This window comes from Diabrotica virgifera, chromosome 6 (assembly GCF_917563875.1).
Source record: "Diabrotica virgifera virgifera chromosome 6, PGI_DIABVI_V3a".
Classification (NCBI taxonomy): domain Eukaryota; kingdom Metazoa; phylum Arthropoda; class Insecta; order Coleoptera; family Chrysomelidae; genus Diabrotica; species Diabrotica virgifera.
This window is the reverse complement of record NC_065448.1, coordinates 221003303-221030687: the sequence shown is the minus strand read 5'-3', so window position 1 is coordinate 221030687 and position 27385 is coordinate 221003303. Positions and strand designations below refer to the sequence as shown.

Genomic DNA, 27385 nt, shown 5'->3' with positions numbered 1-27385 from the left:
ACTTTACTCGACAAAATACTAGAGTGAGTATATATGTTGAAATCGGATTTGTAAACTAGCTAGACAGGGGTTCTATACGTGACTATCGCCACTATTTATGGTAATAGTATGTATGCTGATTCCCCACTGGCGTGCAGATTACAACAGTCAACAGTCATGGATATTGTTCTTTTTATACGGATTCTTTTTGTTTATTGCACAAAGAACTGGTAATAATATGAAATACATACGAATGAATAATTGCTACAGCTCCAGTAGGTGTCCCAATTGGAATGTACGAGCGCCACGTAAAAACTTAGCAGCATGGTATTAAACAAATTAAGCTTGTATTTTAAAAAATGCATGTATTTCTGAATGTACTAAAGCCTATAATAACATTAACCCTTTCAAAACTGAATTCCTTTTTATCAAATTTTATTAGCCAAATTAACCCTTCCATGTGTATATTTTAAAATACTATAGTTTCAGGGCAATGAAAAGTTCGATTGTTTCCAGTTTTCTTTCAATATATGATATAGATGGCGATTGGTTCTTTCTTCTTCTTTACGTGCCATCTCCGCGACCAAGGTTGGCAATCATCATTGCTATTTTAACTTTTGACACTATAGTCCAAAAGAGTTCAGTTGAGCTCAATCCAAACCATTCTCTAAGATTTCTCAGCCAGCACATTTTTCTTCTACTTACGCTGCGCCTTCCTTGAATCTTTCCCTGCATTATTAATTTTAGGAGCTCATATCTGTCATCACGTGTTATATGACCAAAGTATTGCAGTTTCCTTATTTTGATGGAATCCAGTATTTCCCTGCTGTTCTCTATTCTTCTTAGTACTTTTTCATTCGTTATTCTGTCTGTCCAGGAGATTCTCAGCATTCTTCGATATGTCCACATTTCAAATGCTTCCAATTTCCAATCTATTGAGACATTCGTTCATTGATTGTCATTAATTCACGCTGAGACAGCTTCTAGAAAAGGGGTTGGAGTATAACAGACCCATACACAATCTCCTCATAGGTTTTCGACAGGCATATGATAGCCTAGAAAGAAGCCAAGTATGGACTGCCATGACGAAGTTCTCAATACCAAAGAAACTCAATCGGATGACCAAAGTCTGTATAGAGAGTGGAATATGTAAGGACCTTGTAAATAATAAACTATCTGGCAGCTTTGAAATTAACAGTGAACTCAGGCTGATGCATTATCTCCACTACTTTTTAACCTTGTATTAGAGAAAACCATGAGGTCGGCTGAAATAAAAACAGAATTTCTATCGGTTTAAGGTCCCAGGCTATTACTAGCATGTGTAAATGACATTGATCTCGTTGGAGACTCCATCCTATCCAAAAATACATTTTCAACAAGGTGGCAACAAGTGAAGTAGAGCTCAAGATTAATAAAGATTAGACGAAATATAATATGTGTATAAATAGAACGACACGAAGAGACAGGATAGGGCAAAATGTGACGGTTAACACCTTCACTTTCTAATGAGTACAACGTTTTGAGTATCTGGGAGCAGTAATCACAGCTGACAACGATGTTACTGAAGAAATAAAAGACAGAATCTAATCGGAAAATTGATGTCTATTTGCATTGGATACGCTTATAAAATTAAAAAATCGTACAAAAAGTTCATAGATCAAAATCTATAAATCCATCGTCAGACCTGTACCAACATATTGATGCGAAATATGGACCATGACCAAAGCAAACGAAGAAAAGCTCAGACGTTAGTTTTGAACGAAAAATACTTAAAAATTTTCGGACCTCACCACGACATCACCACAAAACCAGTATAGGATCAGAACGAATATCGAATTACATGCACTCTACAATGACGCCGATATTGTCCAAGATGGGCAGGCCACGTGCACAGACTTCATAACGAGAGACTTGTAAGACTGGTATGAGAGGAGATTCCTACAGACAAAACACAACTCAGATGTCGCAGAATGCGATAGAGAGAAAGCATCCAAGCAGATCTCCGGAAAATGAACATTTCATTTGACCCTAGTTTGAAGGAAGACTGGACAAATTGGAAAAAGATTGTACAGTCAGCCAAGACTCATCCAGGGTTGTAGCGCTACGTGATGATGACGATGGTAATTGGTAGTTTAATTAAAATAAAACTTGTTTAGTATCCTGTCCTGTAGTAACTGCCATTACACCTTTTTCAGTATTTACCAACAGGTTAATGCACGGTTAATCGGTTAACGAAGTGCACAATTCCGTGAAATTATACACAATGTTTTAAAATTTACGCAAGAGGACGCAGAAGAAAATTTTACCGTAAAATACAGCAAATAAAAAACTAAAAAACTATTGAAACTCTAATGATCTGACAACGTCGCCTAACCAAAGTTTTCGATCGGTGTGACCTTGGCGGTTTCAGATAATTATGTCGACCTATACACTATACAATGAGATTGAGCTCAGTACCTTCACCATTCCCGACCGATATTACCGTTTTCTTCATTCACTAAATGGCGTTCATCATCGCTGATTATATCTGTTCCTTCAGTAATGTTGTTATCTTTCTATTTTTCGTCCCTCATTTGAACTCCTCCTTCACTTTCATCTTCGCTGTCTTCAGGAATATAGTCAGACTCATCAGTTGCTGAAAATGGTTCTTCTTCTGAGTCAGTTTTAATATAATGATTGTTAGTTTGATAGTAAAAAAGAATGTGTGTGTACTTTGTACGCACGTAAGAAGTCATACTTCTTCTTCTTCTTGACTGGCTTTACAACTCGGGGTGAGTCTTCGCCGCATCCACTATGGCCCTCCATCGTCTGCGATCTTGCGCTTCGATTTGCCATTGTTGTACCCCAATCCTAGATAGATCGGTTTCAACATCATCCTTCCATCTTTTTCTGGGACGGCCCACTGATCTTCTACCGTCTGGTCTCTCGAAGAACACGGTCTTTAGCACTCTGTCTTCCTCTGATCTTACTACATGACCTGCCCATCTTATCCGATTAGCTTTTATATGTCTGACGATATTTTCAGTACCATATAGAGTCACCAATTCAGCATTGCGGCGCCTTCTCCACTCTCCTGTCAATTCATCTCTTTGAGGACCAAATATCATTCTGAGGACTTTCCTTTCAAATATCAGCAATTTATTTATTTCTCGCTGATGTAGAGTCCATGTTTCACTCCTATATGTAACAACTGGGCGAACAATTGATATGTACAGTCTTAATTTAGATTGTCTTTTCAGCAGCTTAGATCTTAATAATGATGATAGGGAGTATAATGCTCTATTTCCCGCAGCTATTCTTGCTGAGACCTCTTTTTCTATGTGATTGTCCTCTGTGATTAATGCTCCCAGATATTTAAAACTCTTTTACTACTTCAAAGTTGTGGTCATTAATAGTTACGTTCTGCCTAACTCTTGGTCTTGGATTTTTGGTCACCAGCATATATTTCGTCTTCTCTTCATTTATTCGAAGGCCCAGGTTACCTGTTTCCTCCTCGAGCTGTGAAAACACCTCCCTTACGTCTCTTGTAGAATGTGCGACTGCATCTAGATCATCGGCAAAGGCCAACAATAGTTTTGATCCTCGATTTGCGAATCCCCCTGTTAGTTCAGACGATATTTTACTTATTGCGTATTCTAAAGCCAAATTGAATAGCAATGGTGATCAAGGGTCTCCTTGTCTAAGCCCTGATGTTATACTAAATGGCATCGATGTTCTGTTTCCTATCTTTACCTGTGCATATGAGTCTGCCACGCACATTTGAGTGAGCTGCACTAATTTTCTTGGTATTCCCATTTCTAGCATTGCTAGCCATAGTCTGCTTCTTTTTATCGAGTCATATGCTTGCTGGAAATCTACGAAGATTTGATGTACATCTCGGTTGAATTCCCAGTTTTTTTCTAATATTTGTCGGATGGTAAATATTTGATCTATTGTTGACCTTCCACTTCGAAAGCCGCATTGGTAGTCGCCTAGAATATCTTCCGAATACGGAGTGAGTCTCTTTAGTAAGATAATTGATAGAATCTTATACGCTGTACTAATAAGCGATATGCCTCTGTAGTTTCGGAATTGCTCTTTATTTCCCTTCTTATGTATGGGTATTATAACGCTTCCATTCCATTCTCTAGGCATTTTCTGCTGTTGCCATACTCTGAGAATAATGTCATACAATTTTTGATGTAAAACGTTTCCTCCTTTTTTTATCAATTCTCCATTTATACCATCATTTCCTGGTGCTTTGTGATCTTTAAGAGATGCTATTGCATTCTTTACTTCTTGGAGTGTTGGTGGTGGTATTTCCACATCTGCAGAATGAAATGTAGTATCTGATTCCTCCATCTCACTTTCAATATTTAGTAAATTCCGAAAGTATTCCTTCCATCGCTCTACGATTTCTGTTTCCATCATTATCAGTTCACCTGCTTCATTTCTCATAGCTTGTGTTACCCCAACATTTCCACCTTGTCTGACTGTCTTCACTTCCCTAAAGAATTTTCTTATTTGATTCCTCTCGCCACTTATTTCCATTACTCGTATTTGCTGTTCTATGTAGCTTCTATTTTTAGTTCTGAGTAGTTGCCTTGTCTGTGCCCTCGTTCTGTGAAAATCTGCTTTGTTGTCATCTGTAGGGTTTTGTAGCATTTTCATTCTTTTGTGAGTTTTTGTTTCCAGCATTTCTTCGCATTGTTTGTCAAACCATTTCTGTTTTGGGCGAGTCCTCTTTTTCCCAATGGTTTCTTTCGCTGCTTGTTCTATCACTGATGCCACTCGCTGCCATGCATCCCTAGGTCTACATTTTGGTCTTCCTCTCCCAGCAATTGAAATCTGTTGCTTATGGCTACTTGGTAATCCAGTTCTTTATTTGGTGTTTGAAGAGCTTCTATGTCCCATCTTTCTCTTTGTTCTTGTTGCTCCATCTTATGTACTGATATTCGTGTTCTCAACTTTGATTTTACAAGAAAATGATCACTATCGCTGTCAGCTCCTCTCATACTTCGTGTATTAATAATGCTACTAGAGTGTCTTGCATCAATGAGGACATGATCTATTTGGTTACGTGTTCTTCCATCATTTGACACCCATGTGACCTTGTAAATGTCCTTTCTTTCAAATTGGGTGGATTTAATAATCATGTTATTAGATATTGCGAATTGTGTTAGCCGGTGTCCATTATCATTTGTTGTATCGTGTAGGCTATATTTACCAATTACTTCTCTTAAATAGTCTTCCTTACCTAGTTTAGCATTACAGTCCCCCATTACTATTTTGATGTCATGTTTTGGCGCTGCTTTATACTGTTGGTCTAGTAATTCGTAAAATTCGTCCTTCCTATCTTCTTCGGCATCTTCTGTTGGGGCATAAATTGAGAATATAGTGAGATTGAACCACTTACCTTTGAGTCTAATATAGCAGATACGTTCGTTTATTGGCTTGAAATGTATCACTGCCGTTTTTAATCTTTTTACAATTACGAATCCACATCCGTATTCATGTCTGTTCTCACTACCCGACCAAAAGACTATAACATCTTCCATTTCTAAATAGTCATGTCATACTTCTATTATATAATTTCAAAGAAATAAATATACTTAACAGGTTATTTGTATTTTATTTAAATATTAAACTAACTTTCTTACCTACCACTTTTAAAATTTTTTTATTAAAACGATACCAAAAATAAAAAAAAAAGAATATGAATCGTCCGGGATTTGAACCCGGGACCTCTCGATCTCCGATCACACGCTCTCCCACTGAGCTATATTACCTTCGCTTTGACAGGTTACAAGATTTCTCATACATACTGACAAATTTAATAGACCAAGTGAAGTATACAGAAATACTTTAAATATACTTATTATTATTATAAAATACCTTATCCCTGAGGAAGACAAATCCAAATACACAAAGTTTATAATAAATAATACATTTACTAAAAACACTAATATATCCTTTCAATGACTTATTTGCGCTGACAGCGCTGATACATACATATCTTGAAAGATTGGCAACGAACTACATACTGTCTGTGTGCGCATGCGCCCGGTATTATAAAATTTCACTCTCGATCGTAAAGAAGTATAACTTCTAAAAGTAAAGGAAGTTAGTTCTGCTCCTGAAGCATAGGCTCTCACATACATACTTTTAAGCTACTGATCTGATCACGTAAATCACTCTCATCACAGTTTCTAACCCTTTAAAATATGTTATAAGATGTAATAGGGCTTTTCATTCACAGTCATTTGTTTCGAGCTTCTGACAGGTGTCACATAATATTGATATATCTACGTCATACGTTATTGGTATATATCTTAATACAAACTAAAGACGTATGACGAAGATATATTAATATTATGTGACACATGACAGAAGCTCGAAACAAATGACAATCGATGAAAAGCCCTATAGCTGAATATCGGATTGGTCAATCTACTAACAAAGAAATCAATAACACAATACGTATGGCATTAACATTATATCCTGTAAAATGGAGGAAGTAACAGAAACATATTCAAAATAATTCGAGTAGAGGTATTTATAATGAAAAGCCTATCATATAGGAATCGAATTAGATGCAGAGAGAACGCAATAAGCAGAAATTCTAAAAAAAAATAATGAGGAATAACAATGCCTACTTACCATTGACTGGTGCATTCTGCTTCAAAACTGTAAAATCATCAATGGGATGATCATGTAGTGAAGAGGAATAATGGTAGATTGTCGAGAAGAGTTTTAACTAATTAATAAAATGCAGAGCAAAAATACCAATAGGAAGGTTACGTAAAAGATGGGAGAATGTTCCCTTTGGTAATTTATCCGGCACTGTTAAACGTTGATTTAGTATTATCTCGTAAAGCTTAAATGAGTCTTGAATTTATTCAGAATTTTAATTTAAAAATAAATAATTCTAAATATAAATAACTCAGAAAGTTAAGTGTATGCAACATTTTTGATCCGCCCATGTGTGTCGGCGTTATCGCCAAATGGAAAACTGTGTTCGGGAACGGATGCTATAATTCAGGGAGTTGCCAATGATAGTAATAGTAATAGTAATAGTATGCGAGTTGGAAAGTGCGAACATCACGATTGCTCCATCTTGGGCCAATACCAATCGAATCTATTAACTTTTAACTGCATTCTCCGCGGAAACGACGCGCGACGGCCACTTCATAAAACACGCCGATGGGGGAAAGCGAAAAAGACCAATCGTCACTCTCAGAATGTTTTTTAGAAGTTGTAAATCTTATATGCTTATTAACGAAATAACTTATTAGTACAAGTTAGGTGTTAGTTGTATACAAACACACCTTTTCCCTGTATGCCATCTCTTCAAAGTAATACGGTCACCTTAAGATCTTTTGTCCTTATTTGGAGTAAATTCAAGTTTTTTAAAGAGTACTTAACTGTTATTACAGTTCACCATCATCAAGGCTATTCATTCCGGATGGAATATTTGCCGCTCTTACTTAGAGCTCTCTGATTCGCCAGTTGCGGTGAATCACTCCCCATTCCGCTTGTGTGTTGTCAAAGTTTGTGTGACGTGGCTTTCGTTACAATTGTCTTCCACCAATTTTGATATGTCCATCCAGTTTCTCAAGTTCAGAATTTTGATATATATCCTGACTTGGTCCTCCCATCTCTCTCTGGGTCTTCCTCTTGGTCTTTCAGTTTCTGGTTTTCATCTGGTGATCTTCTTAATCAGTAGGCCGTTTTTCCTTCTTTCTGTGTGTCCTAGCCATCTCAGTCTCTGTGCCTTAATAAATCTATCTATATCTTCTCCCGTCATTATATCCCTTAGTTCAAGGTTCATTTTTCTTCTCATTTCTCCGTTGTCTATTCCTATCGGGCCCATAATCCGTCTGAGGATTTTCCTTTCGAATATTCTCAATTTTTCTTCATCTTTTTCTTTGAGGCACATTGTCTCAGCTGCGTACGTAACTACTGGTCGGAATGCAACTCTGTATATTTTTAGTTGGGTACATGTTTGATTACAGTTTTATTATTTATTTTGCTCAACAGGCCATGTAGGCAGGCTCGCCGAGAGGGGGTACAGCCCGTACATTTTACTGGGGCCCGGCGATGTAAGGGGCCCGGCGTCGACCAGACCAAAACCGTAATTTTTTCCGTTTTTTTGCTCCTCACTTTATGTTCATAATGCGTTTAGTTAATACTCAGCTATATTTAATATGACCTTTGCCTCTATTTTGAAATATAGGGCTTAGTATTGAGGCGACTGACAATTTTGAGCACGACGTAATATTTCGCTGTGAAATATTTAATGCGACAATTGAAATTCATTCGCTATTTAACATTTTATGGACATTCTGAGATGAAGATAATATTAAGATTGAGATTAAGATTAATATTAAGAAAAAAAAAATGATATATTGCGCGAGTTTTATAAAGAAGACGATATAGCGATATACAAGGAGAATATTTGCGAATCTCAAGTTTCTCCAATAGATTTACTTAATAAAATTAAACATTCCAAATTGAAATCATTACTTGCGAACGTCGTTATAGCGTCAAAAAAATTTTGCACATTACCGGTGGTAGTTGCAAAAGATCTTTTAGTTTTCTTTTTCGCATAAAAAATGCTATGAGATATGCAATGAAACAGGATCGGTTAACTGGTCTAGCAACTTTCTGCATTAAGAATGATTTGGTAAAATCAGGCAATTAGGTTATACTTACAAGCTCTACATGCTAAGCCACCAAAAATACATGGGTTAAAACTTTTAAAACGCCGACCAAAAGTCTTACATTGGCGTGTTATATATTATACCCTGGCGATGGGTGAAATTTAAACAAGATATTCCTCAAAACATGATATGACTATACCACGTGTATGTGGGTGGTACCATAAGAGTCAAACTTTGCATATTCATTTAAAGCCAGGTGCACAAGCTTCTTCTTTTGAGGCAAGACTTTTGATAGGCAGTGATTTGAAACTTAGTGGGAGAGGGAGAGAGTGAGACAGGTGCAACTTTTCAAAATCAACGACAACGAAATCTTTGAATTATTTGTTAAGTTAACTTTCGGATAATCCGAACTTTTCGGAATCCGAACAGGCTGTCCCTCCCATTAGTTCGTATTTGCGGGGTACTACTGTATATCAATATTTTTTATCGATATCTACTATGTGTGTTAGAAATAAATAAGACATTGAAAAAAAAAGCTACGAAGAGAATATAATAAGAGAATGTACCAACTATATAATGGTTTTTAAGCAGAACTCTTTTGGAATAGAGCTACCCAACTTCCTCCTAGAGCATTTACACATTCTAACAACGATGTTGTATAATATATGTAGCACGTTTCCTTCGAAGCATTGCTCTATGACGAAATTAATATAAACAGTGTGATATCGTGACCGGCATTTTTATTTTGAATTTGATATTTGCTTACAGTATCTGCAAGGAGTATAGTATAATATACTTCTCTTTTGAGTAATACGGGAGCTGGACACCAAGAATAGAATGGATACCACGTAGTTTTTATTATTAACAAACATGTATTAGGTCAATACCGTCTACTAATCGCCAAACGAAACCACATATTTTTTATATTGTTTATTTATTGCTACAATCTAGACAAAGACCATAGTCGAGGAAATAAAACTGAAAAAAATGGCAAAACCTCGCAATTTTTTCGTGCAGCATCGATTTTTACAAAAATTTGGGATTAGGCTCATTTTACCATCTAGTTCATTTTCTACATTGAGCTATTGTACGCTTTTGGTTTTTTAAGGGTGAAAACTACCCCTAATTTTAAAAAATTATAAAATAACATTTTAAACTTTAATATTGTCAACATTTGGTTCTTACTAGTTAAATAATGATTGTTTTATGCTTTAAGATATACTACCATAATATTTCAACCCTTAAAACCAAACTTGTTGGAGCTATATATAAAAAATTTAAAATAAAAATGTATACCATTTTTATTCAGTTGCAATGCGAAGGCAAAACAATCTTACTTTTCAATTAGAATACGGAGTGCAGTCCAGTCCCTTGAATCGCGATTTTCGGCTCTTATTGGAGCCTTCATCGGAAGGAACGTAGGCACTGTTCTCCATTTGTTCCACTGTTCCACTGCTCCACTGTTCTCCATGGAGAACAGTGCCTACGTTCCTTCCGATGAAGGCTCCAATAAGAGCCGAAAATCGCGATTCAAGGGACTGGACTGCACTCCATATTCTAATTGAAAAGTAAGATTGTTTTGCCTTCGCATTGCAACTGAATAAAAATGGTATACATTTTTATTTTATAGTCGTATTACTCCGTAGAGTAACTAGGTGCATTTTTCCGTTGGAACTTTACCAGCTGCAGACGGGGGATGTGAATTGCATAGTGTAGAATTCCTTCCCTCTCGTCTTCACTGCAGCATCCATTTGACTTGCAAATTGTAGAAGTCTTGGAGGTGTCACCAGGAAAGTGTACCAATAAGTTTTCAATTTAAAAATATTTTAGTAATATTTTTAATATTTTCAATATTAATAATTTACTATTAGGATTGAAAACTACTTCGTCATAAAAAATTTACTTATCCTAAAAGAATAATTTCGGCTTGCATCGATTTACATAAAAATTTAGGATTAGGATCATCTCACCCTGTACTTTATATTCTATACCATGCTCAAGGGCGTTGATTATTTTTAGGGGTATAAACTACCCTTATTTTCAACAATTATATAAAAACATTGTAAATTTTAATATGTGTAAAATTTAGTTTTGATTGGTTAAATAAAGATTGTTTTATGCTTTAGGATATAATATCATAATATTTCAACCCCTACAAGCACCCTTAATAACATTAAAATTTTTATAAGTAGATAATTTAATAAATCTATATAAAAAAAAGTACAATTAAAGAATTACAAAAACTATGGAACGCCGTTTTACTTTTTATTCTTACATTTTTATTTGGTTATTTTTAAACGTACAACATCTTTATTCAACTGAATTAAATTGTTTGTTTAGAAAACTTCTACTATTTAAAACTTAAAACATTTATTTACACAAAAATACGAATTTACAAATATGCACAAATACAAATAGTTTTTTAGTCATCTTCCAGTATACGAACCAGTTCTGTGGTATTATACATACATTCAAAATGTTCCATAAGCGGACTATTCGAATTTTTCGAAAAAAAATTCGTTTTATAAACATAGCTCCTTCACTTTTGGCGATAAAAAGTTTTTTCAAAAATGATTTTGTAGGATTTTTGAAGAGATATAAGACTGTGTAAATTAAATTCCGTAAGGTCCTTCAGTTTTTAATTGGGGTAGGTTTAAGGGCTCGAATAAGGGGGTGTTTGCTTGTAAATAGAGGTTTTAAACAGCTATATGTCGCTAAGTATTCACTGTAATGAAAACCTATGTAAAAGATAATTTTAGTTATTAAAAAAACTACAATTTAGTAATCTATCATTTTTTTCGTAACTCCAGTATTTTCGGAGATATTTTGAAGTAAAAGGTAAAAAATACGATATTGCAAAAAATCAGTTTTTCTTTAACCACCAATTTTTCTAAAATTAAACCTTTTAAATAGGTGAATCTTCTTGTCCCGATTGGGGAAGAAAAAAATGATCTTCCATCATGACAAACGCACCGGCTCACAACTCCGCTGTCGCCTTGGCCAAACTGGTTGAAATGGGTTATGAACTGACGTCCCATCCACCATATTCTCCAGATTTGGGCCTATATGACTTCTTTTGTTTCCAAACTTGAAAAAGTCACTCGCCGGGCAGAAATTTCAGTCGAATGAAAGAGGAATTCATCGTCGCCATGTAAGCCTAGTTTGCAGACCTCAAGAAAAAGTATTTTTCAGAATAGTTAAAGAAGGTTGAGTATCTCTGGGTCATGTGTATCAAGCTAAAAAGAGACTACGTCCAGAAAAAAATTACCACTTTTCGAAAGATTTTGTTTTTCTTTCGGAGGCTAAGTACCAACTTATCGGACCGCCTTAGTATATTCTAATTTTTAAGTTGATACGTATAAAAATTAGCAGGTTCGATATTTCCTTGCAGTTTTCTGCCTATCATTGTATAAATACTTTACTTAAAATATATCTACTTTAAACAAATTAGTCGGCTAAAAGAGAAATTTTGTATAATATTTAGAAAAAACTTTAGCTAACAAGATAATGGAAAGTCAATAAAGGCGTATCTAGTATCCGAAGCACACACACAAAGAACGGCCTGGCCTGCGTAAAAACTATCACAAATAATGGCAGGCATCAGTTAAAATTACAAAATGCACCTGTATTTTACTTGTTAGATCTAAGAGATCTGATTCGAAGATCGGTACTCGAAGTTGAACATAATCTGATAAACGCTACCGATAATCCGTTCTATTTCTGCAACAATAACCACAATAAGCTCTTTATTTCGCTTATCTGATAAATAAACTTTGCTATAAACGAACAGACGTCCACTTAATTGTTGATTATTTTCCGCTTGTACTGCAATAAAAACCTTTGCTTTGCAATTTTTATCCATAAATACGGGAATTGAATGATAATGGATTACGAGTATAACTATTAGGCGAGCGGGAGATATCCCTAAAATGACCAGGTACTGACCACGGAGAGGTAAATGGCTAATTTTATTCATACTTTATATTTTTGAAGGTGCTGAAAACGAAAATGAGGTTAATATTGAATTTTAATTTAAAAAAATTTAAAATAAATTTCATTTTCGTTTTCAGCACCGTCAAAAACATAATCTAAGACCAAAATTAGCCATTCACCACCCATGGCAGTATCTCAAAAAATAACCGTTATATTGGGGATTTCTAATGTCGATAATAAAAGTTGCACTATTTTTTTTATAAGACATTTTGATCTAAAATTTTCCAGAAAATTTCTTCGTAGGTACTCTTTATTTTAACATAAACGTGATTAAAAGGCTAAATTTTAAAGGCTTTGCGATTAAACTTTTGCAATGCACAAATCCGCACCTTTTTCTTTGAACAATTCATAACCTTTATCAGAATAAGAATTAAAGCTTATAGCAGGTACCGTTGTCTTCAGAAATGTTAGAGCTATATAATGTAAAAATTTCAGAAAAAAATATTAAAATCTAACAATCGAATTGTAGCGAGGTAAACGCAAAAAACGTGATTTAATTTTTTTTTTATTTTTAGGTTAAAATTGTGATATTGATAATGTTCCCCCACATAAAATTCAAAATAAACTTCATTTTCGTTTTCAGCACCCTCAAAAATATAAAGTATGAATAAAATTAGCCATTCGCCCCTCCTTGGTCAGTATCTCGAAAACTAAGCGCTTTTTTGAGGGTGTCTCGCTCGTGTATATAGGAACTATAACATTTTGAAAAACCCAGGGACAGGTCCAAGGGTTTTTCAGGGACAGGATTTTGATTAAAGGGGACACAATGTTCCTGTATTTTCGATTATTTTAAACAACGAGAAATCTGTGACAAGCTTTCTCTCATTCGATCATTTTCACCCCTAAGTCAGGCTAAGAATCACCCCAATATTTTTGCACAAAACCTTTGTAATTCCCTATTAGTCTTATATATTAGAAAAAATAATAAATTTATATTTTTATCTGATTGCTTATTTCTAAATTCCGGATTATAAGCATGACAGAAAGGTCAAAATAAGCACTTATACAGGGTGAGCCACGCTCAACGGGACGGAGCCTACCGGGGAAACGGCTAAAGATATTAAAAATTCCTTCCGTAGGAATACGTAGGTCAGTACCGGCTACAAGTTAAAATTTGTGAAATATATACAGGGTGTCCCAATTTAGCGTAATGATATAAAATATATTTTTAAATGGAACAACCTATATTTCACTTTAATTTTGAATTCTACTCAACAAAATAATGTTATTTTATTCAACATTCCCTATACCTATTCTTGACAGATTTCGATTTATTTGGGTTTTTCTGAAAATGTACTATTCGCGAAATTAATTAATTACACATTATCGCATGGATTTTAATTAACGTCTTTTTGTCACTTAATTGTCAACTGTCCATGCTTTACATCAGAATATTTACCATTTGAAACTAATCTACAGAGTGTTCGCAATCTGAAGTGTCAATGCTGTACAATATTTTGTATAATTACTTTCTTAACTTAAATGGGACACCCTGTATTTTACTTTAATTTTGAATTCTAATCAAAAAAATACTATTATTTTATTAAACAATCCCTATACCTATCTTCGATAATTTTCGATTTATTTGCGTTTTTTTGAAAATGCACTATTCTTGAAATTAATTAATTACACTTTATTACATAAAGTTAAACAAAACACACTGGAAAAAATAATTTACAATAAATGTTCAAAATGGTGTCAATTTTCTTCAATACGTAACCTCACTCTGTGTTCAAAATTTTATTTTACTTTTCTTAACATTTCTGGAGTAACTGTTGCAAACGCATTACGAATACACGTTTTCATGTCTTCCGCGGTTGTAGGTGGAGTTTGATAAACCAAACTTTTAATATATCCCCAAAAAAAAGTACATTGATGTTAACCCAGGTGATCTAGGAGGCCAACTGACAGCACCACTCCTACCTATCCACTTTTCGGGAAATTTTCTGTCTAAATATTCTCTAACATTACGCGTGTAAGGTGCTGGAGCACCGTCTAGCTGATGAAACATTGTTCTTCTAATATTTAAAGGGATATTTTGCAAAAGTATGACTGCATGACTGTATGACTGCAAAAGTATAACTGATTGAATAACTTCTAATTCGGTATTTTCATCTTCAGTTATGGGATTTATCAATTTTCGTTTAGTATAAACAACACTGCCAGTTTCACGAAACCTTGTTAAGACTCTTTCAAATACTTCTTTACGAGGATGACGTTTTAAGGGAAATCTCTCAGCATAGACTCTTGATGCTAACAAACTGTTTTGATCACATTCACCATGTATTAAAATCATATTTACTCGGTCTTCAATTGAATAATCTGATATTTCTATTAATTGAAAGCAATACAGTTAATAGTGTGACTATTAGTTTGACAGCTAGGTACCTTTTGTTTTTTCATGGCATTCTTTATAATGTATAATGAGCTATGTAGTTAACGACATTTAATGTTCCAGGTAACATAATGCAAATAGATCTGAAGATACTAGATATTAATATAAAATTTTATAATAGTTTGATTATAATAATTCTTACAGCATTCAAATATAGGGTATTTTGTTTCAGTTAGAACTTAGATTGTTTCAGTTAGATTATTAATTAATTTCTAGAATAGTGCATTTTCAAAAAAATGCAAATAAATCGAAAATTATCAAAGATAGGTATAGGGATTGTTTAATAAAGTAATAGTATTTTTTTGATTAGAATTCAAAATTAAAGTAAAATACAGGGTGTCCCATTTAAGTTAAGAAAGTAATTATACAAAATATTGTACAGCACTGACACTTCAGATTGCTAACACTCTGTAGATTAGTTTCAAATGGTAATTATTCTGATGTAAAGCATGGACAGTTGACAATTAACTGACAAAAAGACGTTAATTAAAATTCATGCGATAATGTGTAATTAATTAATTTCGTGAATAGTACATTTTCAGAAAAACCCACATAAATTCAATGAATTCAAAATTAAAGTAAAATATGGGTTGTTTCATTTAAAAATATATAACTTTATATCATTACGCTAAATTGGGACAACTTGTATATATTTCACAAATTTTAATTTGTAGCCGGTACTGACCAACGTATTCCTACGGAAGGAATTTTTAATATCTTTAGCCGTTTCCCCGGTAGGCTCAGTCCCGTTGAGCGTGGCTCACCCTGTATAAGAAATAAATGTCGCAAAAATAAGCAAAGTTTTTATGAAATAAGCAAGGTTCAAAAAAAAAACGTGTAAGTAAACATGGATATAATGATATAAATATGAATAAAGGGCATTAATATTAAATTACATTTATTTTTAATTATCGTATTATTAACAATACCTAAAAAATTACCAAAGTGTTAAGCTATAATGTAATAAAAAAAAATCGAAAAATAATTAACATATTAATATATTTTTTATTCATGGCCATTAGCATAAAAGCTATTAACAATAATATGTTTTTCAAAATTTTCTTTCAACATCTGCAGATGTGATTGGTGCGTATTTAAATTTAGAGAAATGTACCGGTATTATTTTACAACAATATAATAAATTTGGGCTATCTGCAGACAAATATTAGTTTATTACATGACAGGTATAACTATGGGTTTTCCCGTTTATCTCCTAAGCCTAAGGGATTAACATTCTTATAGTTTATTGAATTATTAGAGTTTTATAGCTCTGTATACTTCATAGATTTACTAAATAGAAAGAAAATGGTCAAAACTAGATCCGACCATCTGGATTTTGTAGATCTTACGAATGGCTATGACTCGATACCTAGAACGAAGCTGTGGGAAGCGATGAAAGATATCGAAGTTCCACGAATATTAATCAAAGCAGTAAAAGCACTCTACAAGTATAACTAAGTAGCTATCAAAACGGGTAATAGAGTAAGCAGTCCATTTAAGACGACAAAGGTACTGCTGTAGGTCTGCTCCACATCCCCTGCCCTGTTTAAAATATTCCTGAAAGATACCATGGAAAAGAAAGTACGCAGGAATTGGCATACCAGTAAATCTTCTATAAAGATACGGGTGGTGATCTACAAATTTTACTCTTTGGATCTCCCGACAAAAAAATTCAGGGGAGAGAAATCTGGTGACTGAGAAGGGCGTACGAGTCCTCTCCTTTTAGGCTATTGATTATGTACTATAGAAAGGAACTACAACGTTAACGGGGTTTTATTACTTCATATGGTCAATGAATCTCTACATATGAAAAAACCGCGGAGTGCTACCATTTAAAGGGGTGCGTTTTTGAGAAATGGGTGCATTAGTCCCTGGGCACAGGTTACATTAGAGTGAGTTCTATGCACTTTTGGTACAAACACGTCTACATAAAAATTGTACCTGGTTAAATTTCCTATCTAAATATAACTTTTTAAAGTCAAAGATACTTTTTTTTACAAAAATATATTCAAAAGAAAAAGCCCAAAGAAACCCAAAAGAAAGAAATTTTGTTTTTTGTCCCATAACTTTTGTCCACGGGGATATAGGTATAGACATTGCTTCACAGAAAAAAAACTTACATATTTTCTCTTTAAAATGATACTTAGTAGAGGTCGTTAGGATTTACAGTTTTCGCAATATGATTTTTCAAAGTTCGCCACTCACAGCAATTTTGGGCAATTTTCCTTGTTATTTCGCAAATATTTTTCTGTAACTTTTTTCTACGCAACTTTAGTCATATGCAATGGTACATGTAAGAGGAATAGAAATCAATTACCTTTAAAATGTTCTACTGTATAATGTTGTACGACTTCTTTTAAAGAGGTTATCTTTTTCAAGATTTTATACTTTTAACAAGTTTTTATATTTTTTACGATTATTTTTTAAATTTCCCATTATAACTTTTTTTCTTCTACATTTAGGTATATATTATATAATAAAAAAGAAAGCTTATTCTGTTTACTTTAAAATGGTGTATTACAAAAAATTCTAGGATTATTTTTGAATAAGATATGCTTTTTCAAAGTGTAATAAGTACTTGCAACGATTTTTGATTTTAGGATTATTTTTTAAATTTCTCCTTATAACTTTTTATGTGATTGTGTGTTATGATTGAATCTTATTTTTTATAGGTAATACTTTGGATCCACTTGACTCGGCCGGGCAAACTTCAAAATATGGATTAATTCCAATATTTACTGTCAAAGCTCCTGCACCATAAGCTTTGCTTGAAAAAATAGCATGTAAATGTACCAAAGGATGTACAAAAAACTGCGGCTGTAGGAAGATAGGAATTAGTTTTTCAATATTCTGCAAAGGGTGCATGTGCATGGGTACTAATTGTGGGACTCTAAGATAACTGAGGTGTCAGAGGAAGATATTGAAGCTATTGCTAACGAAGAGATGGACTTTGATTTTGAAATTTTTTAAATGTCAACGTTTAAATAATTTTAACTAAAGTGATGTTTTCTAAGACTAATGTTTATGTAATTTTTGTAAAAGAAATAATTTTAAATAATACAGGTAAAAAAATATCAAAGAATCACTCGGTTTCCATTATTTAAATATAGATGATACACCATTTTAAAGAACAGAAAGTAAGCCCTCTTTATTCAGCAGTATATAGTATATTCATGTACAAGAAAAAAAATTATAATGAGAAATTTAAAAAATAAACCCCTTTAAATGGTAGCACTCCGCGGTTTTTTCATATATAGATGTCCATTGACCATATGAAATAATAAAACCCCGTTAACGTTGTAGTTCCTTTTAGCTATCTTATTTTGAATATAATCAATAGCCTATTTCTAGTAATGTTGAAAAAGTAACTATTCGTTACAAAGTACTCGTTACTTACGAATACCGAAAGTAACGATTACTATACAGAGTAGCAAATCGTTACTTTGATTACTTTGATTACTCTGATTACTTCGTTACTTTGTACCAATCGTATCAGAACGAGTACCTATTTGAATATTTTATCTACAATCGGTTGATATCGGAATCGGACCGGTATTCCACGAGTGTTCGGTATCAGTACTCAGTACAGTTAACTAAAATTTTTATCTTTTTTGAAGGGCGAAGGCTATGAAGAGTTTTACAGGATTACATGGTGCTGAGAAGTAGCTGAAACAGAGGGAGATATATCATTTAACAAAGCATGCACCCAGAAATATATGTCTATATGATTTTTCGAGGTAGATAATTCATAGAATTTTACAAATGTTATTCATTTGAAAATAAAAATGCAACACATTAGATTTTAATATCAAATACACACAATTCTTATCAGGCCTAGAAAAAAATAGCTTAAATTGACCGGAAAATATGTAGAAATGATAATATGTCTAGACTATGATCATCAACTTTAATTTTACATGTAGGTATGGTATTGTTTTTATTATACCAGGACACTTAACACTAAAAACAGAGGAATAGATATATATTTAAATATAGTAGGTACATTGAGACTTGCAACTTTTTGCATTGTATGACGTCTGGAAAAAGTCTACAAAAGAAAAATGGGTAAAAATGCATTATTACATTTTAAAGTGTATAAAACGCATCGAAAATGCATTAACATGGTAAAATCAGTATATTAAGGGTCAGATTTTCTTATTTCGGGGTATTTGTGGTCACTGTACACGAATATGCAGATCAGAACCGACCTCCGAAGCACCTGGGTGGCCAGGGTTACTGCTAAGTTACGTCATCTAGAATTTCGAGGGTTTGTTTTTTGGCACTTAATTGATGCAAACAGATTACTCGAGATTACTGATATTATGGAGCAGCAATGACAGAACAATTAACAACATTAATTAACAAAATCATAAAACACAATAAAGTACCGGAAGAGTGGAGAACGAGCGAACTAATTTTACTATTCAAAAAAGACATAAAAAACAGCCAGACTAAGTCCTAACTAAAATAGAAACTTTTTTTGGTTTTAGAACCTACCTACTCTTCACAACCCAATAGGTCCTCATAACGCTTTAGTAATTACAAATTTTTCATCCTTGCCTCCCATGCTATAAAGGCGTAGGCACAAAATTTCGGTTCCAGTCCTTTTTAAATGCATTAATTATTTTCGAATCCTGAGAAATCTTATAATTATTTTTGAAAAATAATGGTATGAAAAATAATGGACTACATTATTACCCTTAGAATAAACAAAAAGTTTCTTTTGAATGATATATTTAAAATTAAAAATCAGCCTAAATTTTCTCTTTTTTCACTCCTGTAACATATTAAAATAAATATTATAGAAGTTTTCAGGGACTTTCGGCCCTCGATAATAACGTAATCTTTCATTCAGTAAATTTTTCAAAAATAAAAGGTTAAGTTTTCAATCTTATAGCACATAAAACAACATCAAAAATGTTGCTCTAAATCCTACCAGATTGAAAACAATGGGAACATCTCTGGTTACACCTCGGAGGCTTCTAAAATTTGCAAGTCATAACGGATGCTGAGACTAAGGAAGATGAGGGAATTTTACAATTTATAATTCACGTCCCATCTGCTCAGCGCGGTAAAGTTCCAACGAGAATGGTTCCCTTCGTACTTCAATCAGAGTAAACATGTAAATCGAAAATTAATAACCATTTTCAATTTCGTTGCAACATGAAACTACAACCGCATCATATTCTAGTTCAATCAGAGAGTGCTGCAAGCACCTCTACCGGTTTCAAAACTTATTAGTCTCTCATCAGGAGGCACATATGCTGCTCACTGCAGCACTTTCTGATTGAACTAGAATATGATGCGCAGTACCGGCGCTAGGGTATGAGGTGCCCGCCTGCAAAACTAGCACAGGCGCCCTTTGGTTTCTTTTAAATTAGTATTTTGTATAGCACCAGAAGAAAAAAGCTCATTTTGGCGCCCCCCAAATAGGGGCGCCCGCCTGCAGTGCATCCCTTGCAGTCCCGTTATCGCCGGCCCTGATGATGCGGCTGTAGTTTCGTGTTGCAACTAAATTTAAAATGGTTATTCATTTTTGATTTTTAAAAATAGTTTTCTCAGGATTCGAAAAAAATGAATGCATGTAAATAGCATTGGAGCCGAAAGTATGCGCCTATCCCCTTAATGTATAATAAATTGAATAAACCCAAACTCAAAAATCATGATAAAGCAGTCAAAAAGAAGCATATTTTCTAATTGTTCTCATAGTCTTCTCGCTTATAATTAGTATTAAATCAATCTGCAACGCACCACAACAGGTCTCTGGTTTATGATGCGTGTTTACCTACCAATAATAATTAGATATTTCATCGCTGAATAATCATTGCGTCAAACGCAGGCAGTCTCGGCTAGAACCTGTAATTATCACAGAACGCACATATAGCCCAGCTAACGCCTACCGATTAGCATAAACTTTCACCTCCTTGGAGTAAATGTACACAAATCATAATGACGACATCATAGGTGCATACCATCAATACCATGGGACCCATGGGCACTCGGCTCGTTATGTACGTAGGAGGTGGGAAAATCTCCCTAGGGTCTAGCTAGAAATCTACCATTTTTTAAGTGGTATTTGTACAATACCAGGACTATTACATAAATTTGGAATTTTGCAAGCTTCTTGTAAAGGCGCCTAATCTGGAATCAGCATTGCTTACTTTAATTTTAGGTGCCTTTATACAGTGTGTAACAAAAATGCAGGTCATAAATTAAAACACATATTCTGGAACCAGAAATAGTTCGATTAAACTTAACTTACCTTAGTCCAAATGTGCACCTAAAAAGAGTTACAGCCCTTTGAAGTTACAAAATGAAAATCGATTTGTTTCAATATATCGAAAACCATTAGAGATTTTTTATTGGAACTGGACATGTTGCATTCTTATGGCAGGAGTATCTTAGAAAAAAATACTAGTGAAATTTGTACACCGCATAAAAATTTTATGGGGTTCTGTTCCCTTAAACCCCCCCCCCCCAAACTCTTGTGTACGTTCCAATTAAAGTATTATTGTGATAACATTAGTTAAACACAATGATTTAAAAACTTTTTTTTGCCTCTCAGTATTTTTTCGATAAGTCAGTTTTTATCGAGATGCGGCTTCTTTTTTAATATGTTTACATACAAATTTTATGGGGGTTTTGTTCATTTAAACCCCCCAAATGTTTGTGTACGTTCCAATTAAACTATTATTGTGGTACCATTAGTTAAACACAGTGTTTTTAAAACTTTTGCCTCTTAGTATTTTTTTTCATAAGTCACCTTTTATCGAGATGTAGCTTCTTTTTCAAAATATACCTAAAAATGTAAATTATAAATAAATTTTCAGATTATTATCTGCGCGAGATTCACGGCGTGCGTGAAAGTAAATTTTCCCGCACGGCTTGCGGAAAAGTAAAATACCTTGTAATATGGCATTATAATATATTATAATACATGCAATAAACTAGTATTTTTTTATTTTTTTTTTCTTCGTCTTCTTCATTTTGTGGAATTTATGGCTTTGGTGAGAACCGATTAGCATTCAAATTGTTATAAATAGATATTTTTACCATAACAAGTAAATAAAAATATTATAAAATATAAAAACAGTTTTGAAAGGTAATTCCTGGTAAGATTTGCATCAACATATTTTATTTGACAACATTAATTGTGTTTGTATTGTGTATGTTACCACGGAAACGGCGATCAAATGTATGTAAAACCGTAGGAAAACCCGTGAGAAAAAATATTTCTCACTGCAATGGCCTACTTTTCTCACTGCGTGAGGAATAGTTCTTTTTGAATGTATGTAAGTAGTGAGAGAAGTTGCACATTGTATAGCATCCATAGAAAATGGTTATTTTTCTAACAAGTGCGGAAAGTCATACTTTTCCGCACGCGATTGCAGTTTGCCGAACGACGCGAAGCGGAGTTCGCCAAGAAGTCGTATGCGGAAAAGTGACTTTCCCCAAGAGTTAGGAACAATATTTTTTCTACGAGCGTTTAAAAATGACCTAATCTTAAGTAATTAATTGAATTAATATGAAAATACACAAATTAATTCTTTGACAAGATTGTCAAAACCAAACTTTCAATATAATTGGTTACGATGACGACAATCTTGGTTTCCATGACGACGTCAAAACCACTGTTATTGTCTACCGATTTGACTTTCGAATATTATGTCAAAATAATTTTATTTCATCGAATTGTCGCGTTAATTTCATTAAAACATGAACACAATAAGATACATTTAAAGTAAATTAGTAAATAATATCTAAATATTAGTTTATTGCAAGTATTATAATTATTTTAAGGCTATATTAAAATATCTAAATTCAGTGCGGAAAAGTAATCCGGAAAAGTAATGCGGAAAAGTTAAACTTTCCAAACTAAAACGCCTGCGGAAAAGTAGACTTTTTTGCACGCTCGTAGAAAAAACTAGGGTAAGGTGGGGTAATACCGGACAGCGGGGTAATACCGGACTGCGTTGTTTGTGCACGTATCGGCATATTATTGAATTTCGCGCTCATCACAGGCTGACCGTTAGACATCTGAATCTCAGTTCTCAGTTTAGTCGCTGCCACGTGCTTGCAAAGAGAGTTATCACAAAAATTACAAAATTTAGTGTGTGATTATATGAATTAACTGATTTTAAAGGTGAGTATTGACCATTTCTATTATAAGAAATTGATGAGATTACGTGCAAAGTCAAAGCTTACGCAGTGTATTTTACGTATCTTTAAGTAGTTTTATTCATTACTTCCTCTAATAATTACTACCGAACATATGCATAAATATGTCGTTTAGGGGTAATGCCGGACACAGTGTCCCCAGCTCCGGTTTGAACTATTTATTGTATTGGGAGACAGGTACATGCAAATACCTGCTGTTGTTTTATTATGATGGAATATTGGTGGATATAAATATAGTTAATAGGTAATAATTCATAATTACCTACATTTATAATTATTTGTCAACATTTTTTATAAATTTTTGTAGTTTTTGTTTCCCATTACAATTAAAACAAAATCTAATATAGTTTATGACATGTATGTGACATTTACATATTAATTCTTTGTAGACCTGAAGAAGATCCCGTTCGTGATCAAAACATTGGCAATAAAAATAACTCAACAAACATACCTACAGTATTTATATCCAGTTTCTGCGATTCCATCATAATATTTATTATTGGATACAAAACAGTAAACACTGTTATTTTAATTTACAGATGCCGCGGAATTATAAAAGAGTCACCGAAAAAGCTTCGTGGAGAGAGGAGGAGTTGCAAGGAGCACTCCGTGCTATACAGAATGGTATGTCGTTAAGAAAAGCTGCAATAAAATTTTCAATTCCAAAATCTAGGTTACACGAACGACTTAAAAATGGCACTGCCCCTTCTGGACCTTCCTTGGGCCGAAAGCCAGTTTTTTCAGTTGAAGCCGAAAATGCACTTGCTGTTCAAATTAAGAAGCTGGCAAAAGTTTTTTATGGAATAACTCCCCAGGAAGTACGAAGATGTGCTTTTGGATTTGCACAATCAAACAACATCCGAGTCCCCTTTAATCAAGAAAGAAAAATGGCTGGTAAAGACTGGGAAAGGGGCTTCATATCTCGTCACAATATTACGTTAAGGAAACCAGAAGCAACCAGCATTAACAGAATTACAGCTTTTAGTCGCAATGAAGTTACCATTTTTTTTAACAATTTATCCAGACTTATGGAAAAATATGCATTTTCACCCAATAAAATTTATAATTGCGATGAAACTGGGGTCACTACTGTACAACGCCCACCAAAAATATATGCAGAAAAAGGTCAGAAGCGTGTTGGATTTGTTACAAGCTGGGAAAGGGGGAAAACAACCACAGCGATGTGTGCCGTCAACGCTACAGGAACCTATATACCTCCCATGTTTATATTTGCACGCCAAAGAATGGCGTCCCATCTTCAACGAAACGGTCCCCCAGGTGCCCTTTACACATGCTCAAAAAATGGGTGGATTACAGAGGACATATTTCTTACTTGGTTACAACATTTTCAAGCATTTGTAAAAGCATCCAAAGAAGATCCAGTTCTTTTAATCATGGACAATCATAGCACTCACTGCACGTTACAAGCATATAATTTTTGTAGAGATAACGGTATTGCTGTTCTGACAATCCCTCCACATTCATCACATCGCCTTCAGCCACTCGATGTGAGCTTTTACTTTCCTCTAAAGACCGCATTCAACTCTGGATGTTCCAAATATTTGACCAGCCATCCAGGGGAGAAAATCACGCCTAGTGAGATTGCTGAATTATTTAATTTAGCATTTAGTAGAGTGGCAACCCCGGAAAAGGCTATCAAGGGATTTAAAGAGACAGGTATTTTCCCCTACAACCCTGACGTATTCACAGATGAAGATTTTGCTCCTGCAGAAACCCTTCAATCCACTGTTTCTGATGCACTTCAAGAACCTACCCAAGCAGAAAAACTACTCAAAACAAATGAGACTACCCCTGAAAAAAATAGTAGTGTGAATGAGACAGAATTAAAAAATGTTTCCTTTGCCGAGATAATTCCTCTACCATCTTGTTCTCACGAAAATGTTGTAAAGAGACAAAATAAGGCAAACAAGCAACACTCTATTGTATTTACGTCAACACCGCTAAAACAAGAGCTAGAAAAAAAAGAAGAGAAGAAAAATAAAAAGACAACAATTAAATCAGATAAGGCTAAAAGAAATGTATTTGTGACACAGGAGGGGTCTACATTAAGACAAAAATCAAAGCGAACAAAAATTGCCTTAAACTATAAAATATGTGAAGAAGGAGAAAGTGAGATAGAGGATGATGACGATGTTAGGGACAAGAACATTACCGAAGACATTTGCATTTTGTGTGGAGAATTTGGCAAGAACAGTGAACTTTGGCTAAGATGTGTGTATTGTGGTCATTGGGCACACAAGGCATGTTCTAACTCTCCAAAAGACAAAAAATTTATTTGCGACTTTTGTTTGTAAAAGGTGTCCGTCATTACCCCAACATAGAGGGTAATACCGGACAGTGACAACTTTTTTTATATGTATATTTTTAATTTTGTATTGTAATTTTAAAAAGTTTTTTTAATCAAAATTTGTAGACTAACATGTGTTCTTCATTTTTGCTTAGGTTTAAAATTTTAATGTCGTCTAATAATAAAATAAATTCTAATTATCTTTAAGTGTACGCCATTACCCCACCTTACCCTAATTACAAGGAACCATCTTCAAAAAGCTCTAGCTCGGACTAGTTGAATTGAGTTAAATTTTCTTCAAATTATTTTGAGGAATCTCCGGTCTTCGTTTGTCAGGAGAGTTTCTGGACACCCTGTAAATATAAATTTTTCTGTATCTAAAACAGTTCGTTTAATATGAAGTATCCCTCTACATCAAATAACTACCCTTCAGTTATCTGAACCCTTCATCTATCGATCGATTTAACAGTTCGACGGTTATGTTCCTCGACACATTGAAAACGAAGCATTTGATTGGAACTCAGATCGAGGAATACGATTACCTCAGTGTCCTATCTTCTTTTTGTTCTTCCGTATCTGTGTCGGATCTACTCAGCGCACGAACGTGCCATCAGGAAATTCAACAAGGGTTCAATAAAATAACATTATCATGCCTAATTTCTTACTACATCTATATTGTTAGGTTAAGTTAATTGGCTATTATAATATACATAAGTTATGTGATAGTTTGGTGATACTTCCTTCGTTATATCAGATGATAATAATAATAATTACTCTTTGTAGAAATCTTCTTATTATCGTTCTAGGTAGTGTTACATAATAAATAGTTAAATAATAGTAATGCATTAAAAGGAGTAATTTTGGTTTATATGACAACAATATTTCTACTATTTTAAAGAATAAACGGGATGTTTCCTATTGTAAGGGGTTGTTCAGCAGGAATATACTATTATTTCCATTACTGTTTTTTTGTTCGTTTAAATACATTTGATACTTAAGGTTATAGTCTAAGAGCTAGTGAACCCTCCGACTAACGGTCGTCCTGTAAGGCTAGAAATTTGTATAGTGATAACTCATAGCACACCAAGCCTAAAAACCATGACATGGCAGACATCAGCGGTGCACGTGTATCTATCAGGTGAATCGAAAAGTGCATAGTTTTGGGCTAAAATAAACTTTCTAATGTAAGGTTTAAATTTAAGTATGTGTTTGAGTAAGTCATTTAGAAGAAATGTGTACAATGACAGGCGATTCTGAAGAGCATAAGACCTTGCCAGGCGAGGGGAAAGATTAGGGGTTTTTCCTAAAATTATTCTTTTTGCATCGATTAAATTTTTTTTAGGTTTTTTGAATCATTCCAAACAGAAAAGGTCTTCAGTGATTTTTCTCTTAAGTTAATAGTTTTTGTTATATAAGCGATTGAAAATTTTGAAAATAGCGAAATCGGCCATTTTTAACCCTAAATCGGACATTTATCTAAAAATTTCAAAGTTACCAAGGTAGGTAGATATTCTTTAAACATTGATTGATGAAATCCCAAAGAGTTTTTTGCAATACAATATCGGAAACGCCTTTGTTTTTTAATTGCTAATCAAGCGGGCGCGACACTGTAGTATAAGTGAGGACGTTTGAGTTGGCATAAATTCATTATCTCGAGAATGGGCAAATTTCAAGAGAAATCCTCAGATAGGTCGATGTTTATTTTTAAATTAGGACTTTTTGGCATATATATAATACTAATGACGTCATCCATCTGAGCGTGATGACGTAATCGATGATTTTTTTTAAATGAGAGTAGGGGTTGTGTGATAGCTGATTTGAAAGATTATTTAATTCTCTATTCACTAATATAACCATTAACATAATTATTTATACAGGGTGTAAAAAATT

The 27385-nt window shown here is 33.9% G+C and overlaps 2 protein-coding genes across 2 annotated transcripts in view; both read left to right on the top strand.

The window, feature by feature from the left end:
- Nucleotides 1-27385, top strand: part of LOC114335981 (ras-related and estrogen-regulated growth inhibitor-like) — a 368406-nt gene that overhangs the window by 173247 nt on the left and 167774 nt on the right. The window lies entirely within an intron of this gene.
- On the top strand, nucleotides 22936-25702 carry LOC126886720 (tigger transposable element-derived protein 4-like). Its single transcript, XM_050653728.1, has 2 exons — nucleotides 22936-23152; nucleotides 23727-25702. Exon 2 carries the CDS (start codon nucleotides 23727-23729, stop codon nucleotides 25500-25502), a length of 1776 nt encoding a protein of 591 aa, XP_050509685.1. The 5' UTR covers nucleotides 22936-23152; the 3' UTR covers nucleotides 25503-25702.